The sequence below is a fragment of the Eufriesea mexicana genome, unplaced genomic scaffold, assembly GCF_001483705.2.
Source record: "Eufriesea mexicana isolate 0111107269 unplaced genomic scaffold, ASM148370v2 scaffold10819, whole genome shotgun sequence".
NCBI classification, from domain to species: domain Eukaryota; kingdom Metazoa; phylum Arthropoda; class Insecta; order Hymenoptera; family Apidae; genus Eufriesea; species Eufriesea mexicana.
In genome coordinates this window covers 373973-386723 of record NW_016918457.1, presented here as the reverse complement: position 1 = coordinate 386723, position 12751 = coordinate 373973, and the positions used below count along the sequence as shown (strand labels likewise).

General features: G+C 29.8%; 1 protein-coding gene across 1 annotated transcript; it reads right to left on the bottom strand.

The window, feature by feature from the left end:
- Positions 1-932: 932 nt before the first annotated feature.
- On the bottom strand, positions 933-10056 carry LOC108553515 (uncharacterized). Its single transcript, XM_017908445.1, has 4 exons — positions 9947-10056; positions 5712-5763; positions 2222-2380; positions 933-1300 (listed from the first exon to the last, which is right to left on the bottom strand). Exons 2-4 carry the CDS (start codon positions 5751-5753, stop codon positions 1112-1114), a joined length of 390 nt encoding a protein of 129 aa, XP_017763934.1. The 5' UTR covers positions 5754-5763; positions 9947-10056; the 3' UTR covers positions 933-1111.
- Between the last annotated feature and the right edge of the window lie 2695 nt (positions 10057-12751).

The following is a 12751-nucleotide window of genomic DNA, read 5'->3' as shown; positions in this document are numbered from 1 at the left end:
ACGTTTACAGAAAGAACCGATGTTAAAAAATGTATTAACAGTACAAAATAATAGAGGAAGAGAATTATATCAATATGCTTAACCAACTTATACTACATGTAGCGCGTGATCGTAGCTTAATTTATGTGTAACAATCACGATTACAGCTTTCACTGGCCTTATATTAGAAAGGGACTACCGCTTATTCTAGAAAAATATTTAACTACACTTTCGACGTTCTAAACTTGAATTTGAAAAGAGTATAAATAAATATTATCCACGCTTTCTCGTTTGATATAAATTCGTTGGGACAGTTTTATGGTAATAAATATTAAAAACGGAAAACAAATTCTTTCCTAAACAAATATGGTGAATCACAAAATTATTCGAACGTTTTGCAAACGAAAATGTTATGAATTCTATATAATAGTAAAACGAAAAATTTTATAAATTTGTTATTATAATAAATCATAATTATTAGATATATGTTACAAAATTTGAAGAAAAATCAATGGTAAATGAAATTATTATTTGAATATTAAAATTAATCTTAACTTTAAACATTAAAAATTAGTAATGAACGTAATTCGATTAAATATAAAACTGAGTCTTAACGATATAGTAAGAGTTTATATTTTCTTCAAATTTTGCAATATGATACTTATATAAATCTGCTTAATGTAGTATTTGGCTTTAAGCGTTCATAAATACATTTAGGGATTTATATATAGTACATACCATCACAACTTACAGTTTCTCATCTCTAACGCAAATTTACCGTAGAAAAATATTCTATTGTCACAATACAAGAAGACTCTCTTTTAAGTCAAACTTTTGTTCTAGCAAGTAAAATGCTAAAAGACATTTGTTTGCTCAGAATGCTACTTCTATTTGTACTTCATTTTCTATTTAACAATTTTCTTTTCGTAAATTTAATCGATGTTTTTTCCCCGTTTTTTCTTCGTTTTTAAGAAAAGTTTTAAAGATTTTTTCGTGAGAACCAAATCGATTCGATCTTTGGCAACAGTTTATCGATGAAATTTTCGTTCGTGTCGTATCACGAGGTGTAATTGAATTCTTAAGAATCGATGATTACGTGGTCCCTGATATTACTTAATGACTATTCTGTATTTTAGGCATTCCCTCGGAACGAAAATACTGCATCCAAAAGGAACAAGACTCCCTCGACGAGACTGATACATCCTTTGGCGATACCGGTATTGCGGAACGAGCCATGGTAGACCGAATTTGTGAAGTGGTCGAGGATTAAGGCACCGGAGATAACGAACAGGACCAGACCAACCACAGAAAAGAACATGTCCTGTAAATTAACAACGATGTCAAGATATTTTTGTAATTTCTGACAAATATGAATTATAATTCTTATGATTTATATAATTGTTATATAACTTCCAATTGTTATTATTTATATCTGTTAAGCTATTCTATACAAATACAGTGCATACATGGAATAATAAGACAGAAATGAGAAATAGTTTATATCGAGAGAAAAAGACAAGAATGTTTTCTTTCTGAAGAATATTATAGTAAGTTGGTAAGATTTTATGTAATAGAATTTTTTATGTCGATTGAGTGATGCGAATAGTACTGTTCAGTGTAATTTCTTCTTAAACATTTCGTGATTTTTTGAAATATTTCATGGTAAATGAAATGTCTCGTTATTTCTATTTATTTTTAATTATTTCTGATTTAACTTTGGATAATACTCGATGGGTTGTTTAAACTTACACTTGAATATTTTGTAAATTTATAAAGTATTACAAAGGTAATTTCAACCTGTAGCTAAGTATTTTAAAATCTGTATAATGCATAAAATAGCCATGCACTTGATAGATTATCTTAATTTATATGTAAAGACTATGTTCAGGCTACATGATGGTAAGAAAGAAATTTCATAAATTATTTCAGTTTATTCTTTAATCACGTTCAAGCTTACAAGATACCACAATATTTGTGTTAATGTAAGATAGCCTTTCAACCACTGCAAGTGGATTATTATCATTTTACCTAATAATCCAACGCCCACTAATGTCGCAATATTAATTGATATGAAAATGTTACGAAAGACTTAACGATATAAGTATCTCAGACGTTGGATGTTACTGGCTTGGAGGAAAAATTTATGGAAAAATAAAACGCGAGTACAGAGACCTTGTATAAGTATCATTTTTATAAATTTTTGTCAGCACGAAGGATCTCATTAAACGTAATTTTTACTTACCAAACGACGATCTATGGCAGTTCCAAGGATAATTCCAATGACTATACCCGCCAGGATAATTAAGTATCCTCCAAAGGTACCCATCGTGATCATCGCACTGTTTATACCTGCATCGGTAAAAGAGTGATAGTGCATTCCTATGAGGACACACACTAGTACCTGAAAATGATGGATAAAGTATTCAACTTTTATTAAAAATAATATAATCAATCAGAGCTTAAAAAGGGAAGACAGAAAAATGAAAATCTACTGTGTAAGTAATATATTTCCTATGACTAAGTATTATTTCATGCACTACTTACACAGTTAGGTTCTTAAACTATCAATAAACTATTAATTAAGCTATTATTTATTAATTTCAGCTGTTAATCAAACTAATCCCTGAACTATTAATTAAACGACGAGTCTTTAAACTGTATACATTTATATAAGTGGATAACTGTACAGGATCTTGCGAAAGGCTATAGATTCCAATTTGTATGCGATTACAACGCTGTTCGTAATCGGTATTAGGAAATAGAGACAGAATGTAAAATGCGTATATGCGGTTATAAGCAGTTCTGTTACAAGGGAATGACAAATTTGCGAAAGTGGGCCAGCAGTGAAACAAGTACACCGACTTCATCAATGCCAACATAAATAACACATTAGAATCCATCGATTATGTTCCGGTTAAGAAATTAATTCGATTCCAAGGAAATGAATTTTTAACACAAATCTGTGTATCCTGATAAATGTTCGAAAATAGGCCAACGCAATGAGTGCACCGAATCCATCAATGGCGCCATAACTAACTCATTAGAACTCAACGATTGCGTCCCAGTTAAAATGACAATTTTATTTGAAGAATGCGAATATTTAACATGGAACCTATGCATTGTGGTAATTTCATGAATTTTTAACGCAAATCTGTGTATGGTGATAAATGTTTGGAAATAGGCCAGCGCAACGAGTGCATCAAATCCATCAATGACACCATAAGTAACTTATTAGAACTCAACGATTGCGTTCCAGTTAAGATGACAATTTTACTTGAAGACTGCGAATATTTAACAAGAAACTTGTGCAACGTGGTAAATTTATAAAAGTGGACCAACGAAACAAGTGCATCAACTCTATATCACTATAAATAACCCATTAGTACTCAACGATTATGCTGCAGTTAGGAAGTAATGCTGTTTCATGTATGTCAATTTTGAACAAGAATCCAATCGTCGTGGATGGACTCACGAATAAAACTTCTTGTAGAAAGTATCCTTTCGTTACTCTTAATGTAACATTCATAACGCGTTATGAGCGTTACTCACCTCATCGTGATGCGTAGTGCATTAATTAATTGCATAGTAACATTACGTCATACACTCAGTTTGTACTATCTGATTTGAAAGGAATTCCTGGCACCTCTGTTTTTGATATGATAATGACTCAGTCTTTATCTTACAGGAGTTTAATTTCTGATTATACATTGATAGCTAAAATAACTGGAAAACAATCATTAATCTTGTACATTTTCATTGACTTCTCTATTTCAAGTCTATTATTGAATTAGTGATAGAAAACAAATGTATAGTTAACTTTAGAACTAACAAACCAATTAGGACGTCTCCTTTAAGACTTTTTGTTCTTCTTGTGACTTAAAATATGTTGCTTTTAGCTAAATTATACGTTGATTCTTATTAACAAATTGGCGTTTTCTATTCAATTAAATAAAATATTACTGTATATGGGATGGGCGAATTGATCGAGCGTTTGTCTTACAATTAGCGAGTGGTAGGTGTATGAATGGTGTAGTAGAGCATCGAATGACTGTTGGGTGCGTCTGATAAGTGATCTGAAGGGTAGGAATGTGGATAGGGTAAAAATGCTATTATTAAATAATCAATACTGAGCGAAGGACGAACAATTTCGGGAAACCCTTCGAGGGTTTAGCAATGCGTAGTATGAATGGGTATAAAAGAAATATTGAATGATGCGAGAGTCAGAGTTAGAATGAGAGTCCAAATACAAGTGTGTCAAGACGATTCTGCATAAGCGTTGGTCGAGTAGTAATCTGAATTTTCATAATAAATATCGTCATGTTGAAAGAGTTTGTCACTCCTCTGTGAATGCAAATCCTTCACACATTTAATTATAGTTATTTAATAAATTTCATTAGGCTTTTTATTAGGAACCAGATGATGCAAAAATATATAATTGTTTTCGCGTATCTATCTTAAAATTAATTAAAATAAATACCAATATACCAATTGTATATTTTTTCAACTTTTTCTTATCTCTTGATTACTGTAACTGTGTATACATTAGAGCGATATGGTAGAAATTCAACACTAACAATAAGTTCCTTTTTTCAGAATGCAATCAGAGACAACAGACATCCCTATCTCTATTATAATAAGATATCCTATTTTATTTAATAACTTTTTGTATGGTCTCTACAACAGTCGTATGTTTGTCTCGATCGCAAATGCTTTCCCATGATCAAATCGTAGAAATTTGATAATATTTTGATAAAAATTCGTAATTTACCATGTACCTCAAAATTTTCTTGAAAAATACTATTTATTTTAAAACTTATAGCAGTTTTTTTCTGACCTAACGCGAAATCTTCCTGAATCCACGTAAACTGCGGATCTAAACGCCCCTACGCCAATGTGTTAAGATAGGAATGTAATTACTATTCCTATTGTAACTCTAATTATATTATTTCTATAGTGTGTTTGCGATATAACGAATCGACAGTTGCAATACCGAGCACTGCAGTATGGATAGTTGCATTTTCCAACTACGAATTAAATATCAAAATATCAAAATATAAAATATAAATATAAAAATATCAAAATTGACACGATTCATCGTAAGCGTGTCCCAGAAATCTCAATGGAAACTTGGATAACGATGGATTTCCGGCGCGAGAGGCGATCATAACAGGAAGGTAATCTCGCGCACGATGATCTTCGACTATTATGTCATTTTCTGTTATGCTTGACCAATGAAACAGATCTTTAGAAGTCTCAACGAGATTTCAACGTTTAACCCCTATGGAGACTACAATTGGTTGATTTGCGAGAGTCGTGAAAAGGTGTGAGATGGAAGCAACCTGTGTAAAATTATCTCTGAACCACACTAAGAAGATCCACGACAGATATACGTTTAGTGTACACATAAACGAATCGATGAGAATATTGTCAATTAAGAATATTGAATATTAATTATAATATTAATTAATTATTATGATATTTAAATGAAAAATAGTTCATTAAAAGATAGTCTATTGAAGATATATCAAAGGACTATCCAAATATCAAAGATTTTAATTTAAAATACCACTATACTTGATCGAATTATGTTAGAAATTTACTTAATATTTTAATTAGCTTGATTATTTTAAACGTTTATGTACTTTTCGTGCTCAAAAATTCTTGAGACTATATAACGATTCTGATACATAAATGATAAGATTTTTAAAAAATTTGGAAATTGATCTACTTACCAATTCCAAGATCTTGATAATAGTGGCTTTGTTCAACGCCATTTTGACTTATCTGTAAACGAGAAACGTTAGATTAGAGATCTGAATAAACTATTCTATACTAGACTAAATGGTAACATTAAATTACTTTAAAAGACTCGAAAGATATATTCGTGTAATTATACGTAACTTATGTACATACATATATAAAATTTTTAACATAATATTCAATACGAATTCAATTTATTTCCAAGTAAAATTCTATTAAAATAAAATAAAATAAAATTCGAAGTAAATTTACTCGAAGAAATAAAATACAGCAAGAAATTAAATTTCATTTTAAAGTTTACAAAAATATTTAGTACCTCTCAGCTCCAAAATTCAAAACCTAAAGTGACAATAAGTCAATCAGAGAGATGGAGCAATGGATCAATTTCTAATTAATCACGCACTTACATACAATATTGACGATTACGTGATAATTCTTTATATTATTAACCAATAAATTAATTGATCGTGCCGTTCGTAGTACAATTTCTATTAGCGATAATTTATAAATACTCTCGAATCATTGAAATCAATTTCAGATGAAAGAAGCAAACATATGAAGTATAGTTGGAAGTTATCGCAATACTACTATTAATAGAAAGGAAATTTCTGACCAATCAAGAGCACGTGGGTGTTTAATAATCGCCATAACTCATTAACCAGGCTTACATGCATCGCGTTAATTTTCCACAGTGTTAATCAATCGTTTCGTATCGCTAATGCACGATGTTTACTCATGAGTGTCAAAAACGTTCGCTGTGTATCGTATAGGAATTTTTTGTAATCTATTCGAATAAGAAAAAAAAGAAATTTGCAAATCAATTCGCTGATTTCGTCTGACGCCTTTCTAGAATGTAAATAGCGAGCAATTGGTTGCAGCGTTATTGTGTACCATGTTATTCATGCAAATCGAATAGCTAACACAGGACCTTGACGCAACATATTCTCTGATATTTTATTCTCATTGTCGTATTTCCTTGATAAATTTCGCTGATGCATACTACTAACGCTTGCAAAGTTTATCACGACTTCAACAAACAAAGTTCGAAATTAGCGATTCAATGGTTTTGCAAAATTTATTATTAGTTTCAGCAGTTACTAACCTCAATTTTTAACGATTAACGGAAATACTGTATTAATCCTTTGCACTCGACGATTTGTTGGCTAGAGAAGAGTAGAAATTCAAAGATTCTCTACTAAAATACCGACGATACCTTTTTGAGCAGTAAATATAGAATTGTATAATAGTAGAATTGTAGAATTATTTGATTTCGATACCTCGCACACTATTACATTAAATTTGATATAATAATTAATATCGATCTTGCAAATTTTATGAAAAGGTGACTGAAAGTCACCTCTCGAGTACAAAGGGTTAAAATATTTACTTAGAATACTAAAACACCTAACTCTTTGAATACTGAAACACCTAATTCTTTGCACTCGAAGGCCGAGTTTTATTGACACCGCCATCTTTGATGTCGCAACTAAAACAGCGAGTATATTGATAACAAAATATTGGAATAAAATAGTTCTACACGTTGATTTATATATAGTGCAAGGATATAATAATATATTTTCGTTAACATGTATTTCGAAACAATTTGAATCGTATGCTCGTAAGGTGTTGGGTCAGTAGAACGAGCGTCCATTTATGGTGTCCATGTGAGGCCAAAAATGGACATAACGAAGCCTGACAAATATGTCAACACTTAACTGGTATCTTTATAGTGTCGTTAAGCCAATCGTATTACGTGGAGTTTTTCTAAAAATTGTTTCGTCTATACAGTTATTGATATTAAAAGGAGAAAACAGAATAAAGGAAAACTCGTTGATATGAAGCTAGAATTAAATGACTTGGCAGAAAGGTAGTACGAACCACATATTTTTTAAAGATCAGATAAACACAGGAAACGGTAATAACATCCATATTTTTCTGGAGGATGTTATTATTAAATGTCATTAAGTTTCCAAGCATTTATAAATACGTACAAGGAATGTTTGTATTACAGATCTCTGTATTGAAATTCTCTGTTGGAATATGTTCTCTGTTAAAAACAGCTAGTTCTCTAAAATCAAAGATCTTGTCACGTGCATCATGTTTCATCTTCACGTTTCATCCTCGACTCGAGTTTCTCGATTTCTGGAGAACTGTATTTTTAGATGTAAGCATGCTTACATTTTTAGAAATTCTACATCAAGTTAGAAGCTTTATACCAATTTAATTGGAACTTTTTCAGTCGATATCCTGAAACGTCTACTGGCGGTTTACGAAAAAGCTATTTAATAGTTTATGTCGTTGGTCACGAAATTTCGTGGAAATTTACCAAATCTACCAAAACAGAAAAAGGCAAATCGTTAGGCTGAAGCACGTATTAAATATTCAAAGAGCTTAATTTGCAAGGTGTTTTGTTGTATCGAGAGAAAACAAGAAAAACAGGAAATGGAAAATCAGTGATGTACGAGTCATGCAACATTCAATGCTGAAAAGAAAGTTACACTTTCTCTTCTTCTGTGACTGGCCTTGACTCAACATTTTGACACTTCTTTATGTAATTTTCTCTTTTAATATTTCATATTTTGTTCAAATTCAAATATTGAAATATATATTAATTTTCTAAGATATAATTTTGTTCTAATCATTCTTCATTTCAAGCTCATTTTTACTTCACTTTGATATTTAGTATTTTATCCAAGTAAAGTATATATTAGAATATAAATTGATTCTTGAAGCACCTTCCTTGTAATTTTCTATCTAGAACTTATTTTTTCATCACTTCTCTACTTAGTGTTTCATTTAAAAATATAAAACGTTAAGTAGTACAAATAATTTTCATATTAATATATTTTAATTGCCATATTTTATGATTATTTTAATAAGATTACTGTAACAAAACTGGTTTATAAATTAATTCAAAGACATACTTTAAAAGAGAAGATATATACATAATTAAGGATGATTTACACATGTATGCAAATAAGTCCGATTAGGACTCCCCCGTACACTTCTTCGTACTCCATTTATGCCAAATTCACGCGTTATGGCTTCATATTTGAAAGTGTAATTGACACTGTCTCGCTAAAAATAAGTCTTGTTTCATTCAGGCACCGATAACGCTCTTGCATTTTACGAGCGTGATGTGTAGAGATGTTAGAATTCCTAATAAAATTGTATTTATTTATATATGTGAAACTGAACATCTTGAATATATATTTAACTTTAATTTAATAAGCAAATATTTCATTAGTACAATTCTGAAATAAACCGACTAATTGTGTAAATAAACTTATGTACAAGCATTGTAAATTTAAAGTAGAATATATTATGCTATATACTTTCAACTTCTAATTAATGTATACTTTTAAACTCTTTTAAATTGAATATTTACTTTTCTGAAACGTTTAGAATACGAAAGGTAATTGATGGATCAATAAAATATGTTTTTTAAACCGATACATGGAATAAGCCTTAAACAACAATAAAAATTATAGTTCAGTTGTACACTAATTACAACTTTTGTGAAATACTTATAATTACTTTACTTGGGAAAGATTGATAGAACAAAGTTCAAAAAGCTTAAACTAATTTAGAAATCTTAAGATAAAAGTGGATCAAGTTTACAGTACTTAAAAAAAGGAATTTTTATTTGTTATACACTAACAAAGGTAAATTTTTAACCGATTATAACTTAAATTATTTTATTGTAATTTAATTAATAATATCCTTTTGTTTTCAACGCTTATGACACTGTACATTCTCTGACAAACCTTTCCATAATTTTCTCTTTTCCATTAATTTAATATTAATCCCTATAAGCTAATTTATATTACAGAAAATTGTATACTTTAAAATTATATTAGATCCTGTTACTATAATACCAATAACACATCTGAATTTTTAATCCTTAAATGTTTATTAATTGAATTATTATTTATTATACTATAATTTAATACTAATATTATCAAATGAATAAAAATAGTTTCACTTTTTATATTTTAATTTATATTAATAAAAAAACAAAAATATATATGCATATCCATTTCATTACACCACTTCAATTATTATTAAATATGTACACAATATTTAAATACACAATGTAGGTTGTCAGTTCTAATAATAGTTTCAAATTATTCAAAATGGTTTACAAAACTAGACTTGTTCCACTTTTCTTTATATTTTCTTTATATATGTCCGAAGGTAAACTTACTGAATTCAAATTTGTCGATTAATCGGACGTAGATGTACACGAGACAAGAGTTCAGCAAGGACTAGATGCTGAAGACCGATCACGAATCGTGGAGTAACGTCGAGCTCCGATTTTTAACACAGACTGAAACACAGCTACGTTTACGCGATCCTTTACATACGCGCATGGTGTGTAGCCTCGGCTTTACTAATGTCGTGACGTCTCTGTAGTAGTATAGCGTCTCTCAAACCGTTTTGTCCAACCTTCAAAAGAAGAGACAGTGATTTGTTAAAAATCATATAAAAATACACAAATTTTTCATTGATATTTATCAATTTTTATTCTATTTTAAACTTACTCAATCTTTGAATAATGAATTTTATGTTAATTAACTTTTAGTAAGATATTATTTGTTTTCATTTGAGATACCATACAATCGAAACTCTCACTTGGTACTTCATCAAAGTATAAAAACTATTACTATTATGCTTTTTATTAATTCACTGTTTTGTGATTGAAGATGACAATTTATTGCTTTTTTCTTTCGTCATTTTAAATTGTTTGTTCTTTGAAGAATACGCAATTTCCTTTTTATTCGTAAAATTATGAACGCAGAAAATGTAATTGAATGATATAGAAATTGCGGTTTCGATGTATCATTGATATAATATCGTGTTCAGTTGAGAATTGGACTGAAAGATTGGGAAGCACTGGGAATGCGATCAGGTTCATTCAAGTTAATGGTCGGGCGTTGGTTTCCATGAAAGAGAATATCGAGCTTTACTTAACCTTGTTAGATGCTTCTTAATGACCGTTTACCACGCATTACTTTGAGTACTAAATTAATGTTACAAATTGCGTAGATTATACATTTTTTATGATGCGTCATTTGAAATACAATTCATTTCTTTTCTAAAACATTATTCATTTATCTGTCATTAAATGTGATTCATTTTTCTCTTATGCATGCGTCAATAACATTGTTATTGGTTATCTCATGTGATTCATATATGAGCCGTTCGTAAGTCAAGGTGATTAACTCCACTTTTTGAATTTTTTAAGATTATGGTGTCAAATTACTCGATGCTTAACTTTCTACGTTTAAAATAATTATCTCCTTTTTCTTCTTTATAGTTAATTGATTTAGTAAATGACAGTAAACGTTATATATTTTGAAAACCCTGTTTAAAAAATAAAATAAAATTAGAATATTCACGGTACATTCAAATTAAGTTGATATTAATTTTAATTGAGAAGCAATTAAATCTTTTACCCAAAATTCAATAATTAAATCCTCGAAATTAAACATTAAATAAATAATAAATAATTTTAAGAATACAGAAATTGTTGAGAATTCAATTATTCTCGAACTGTCAAGGTTACAAGTTTTAAACCATTACGAAATATTTAAAAATTATACCTTTAAACTCCGCAATAAATTTCTTCGAAAAAGTCAATTAAAGAAAATAACATTTCAAGAATTTTATTATCGCGTTGATCGATGATAATCTCTTAAATCCTCAAACAACTCTTTCCGTTATCTCTTACGTCGATCCTACGTACTCTGAAATGACATCATATTGCCGATTGCTCGGTAACGTCATACAGTTTCACTCGGTGCACAGCGTCAAGAAAATCGCATACTTGCATTGGTGGAATTTACGATGGTAAACTACGAGAGCACATGTATTGCGTCATTTTCTTTAATAGATATTATCGAAGAGCACAAGAGACATCACGACCATGCAAGAATACAAGTCAAAACATTCGACGCCATGTTTCTTATTTTCGTTCCCTCCTTTTCTATTGTTAGCATTTTTCACTCTAATTTTTTTCCTAACCATTCCTTTGTCATCATACTTCGCGTTTCTACTTAGCGTGTTGTATCATCAAGTGTAATTTCATCTTCTCCTTTCTTCTAACAATTCTGTTGATGATCTTTAGGTTACGTATAAATTGTGGTTCGTGAGAAATTATATCATAATAAAACCGTTCTACAGAAAATGATGAAATTTTCATTTTTACCATATGTGTTACGAATATTTCGTAAATAACGTTTCTCTTCAGTCACACGCGATTAAGATAGAACTGTTTAAATCATACTATGACATAGAAGCAAGGGTTAATATTAGAGATGTGTCTCTTAAACATGAATCATTTTTCTTACTCAATTGCTATTAAGTATTGTAATTTTCTTCAATCCTTGAAAAAAGGTTACTTCTATACAATTAAAATAGCTCTTATCTTATATAACTTCATCTATTTTTATTTCATTTATTTTTTATTCTATGCTCATCCAACGCTAAAGGCATTAGAACACAAGGATTATGAAAGTATTTGAAGAATTATTATATATTTAAAAAATATAATTGACAAAGAAACGTTTCCATGTTTAGATTATACTGTTATTGCGTCTTTCTAAAACCAGTATAGTAATCGAATATAATACGTAATATAATACGTACTTTGAGTTTTTCAAGATTAATATTTCATTTCACTACAACACAAAATTCCATACTAGGCCTATTCTGTACTTCATTTATGGTATTACTGAAATATCGATCTCAAAAATTCGTGATATCCTCCGCCATCTATGATTCAGAACAGTAATCTCAAGAATTGCTGGTAAAGTTTCAAATATGAAATGAGAAGATAGAAAATAAATAAACACCATAGACGAAATGGAACATAGATATATCTTCAGAAACAAGATATATATGTATCATCAAATGCATATTTTTGTTTTATGTCAAAACACAGGGCGCTCGTCTATGCTCGGAAACAATAGTCTCCTTGCCATTTTGATATCATTTCCAACATTATCGG

Excerpts from the sequence above, each read along its gene's own strand:
- LOC108553515 (XM_017908445.1), bottom strand. The coding sequence starts at position 5,753 with ATGGCGTTGAACAAAGCCACTATTATCAAGATCTTGGAATTG. Across the intron at positions 2,381-5,711 it reads TTATCAAGATCTTGGAATTG|GTACTAGTGTGTGTCCTCAT; the intron begins GTAAGTAGATCA and ends CATCATTTTCAG. Across the intron at positions 1,301-2,221 it reads CTGCCATAGATCGTCGTTTG|GACATGTTCTTTTCTGTGGT; the intron begins GTAAGTAAAAAT and ends GTTAATTTACAG.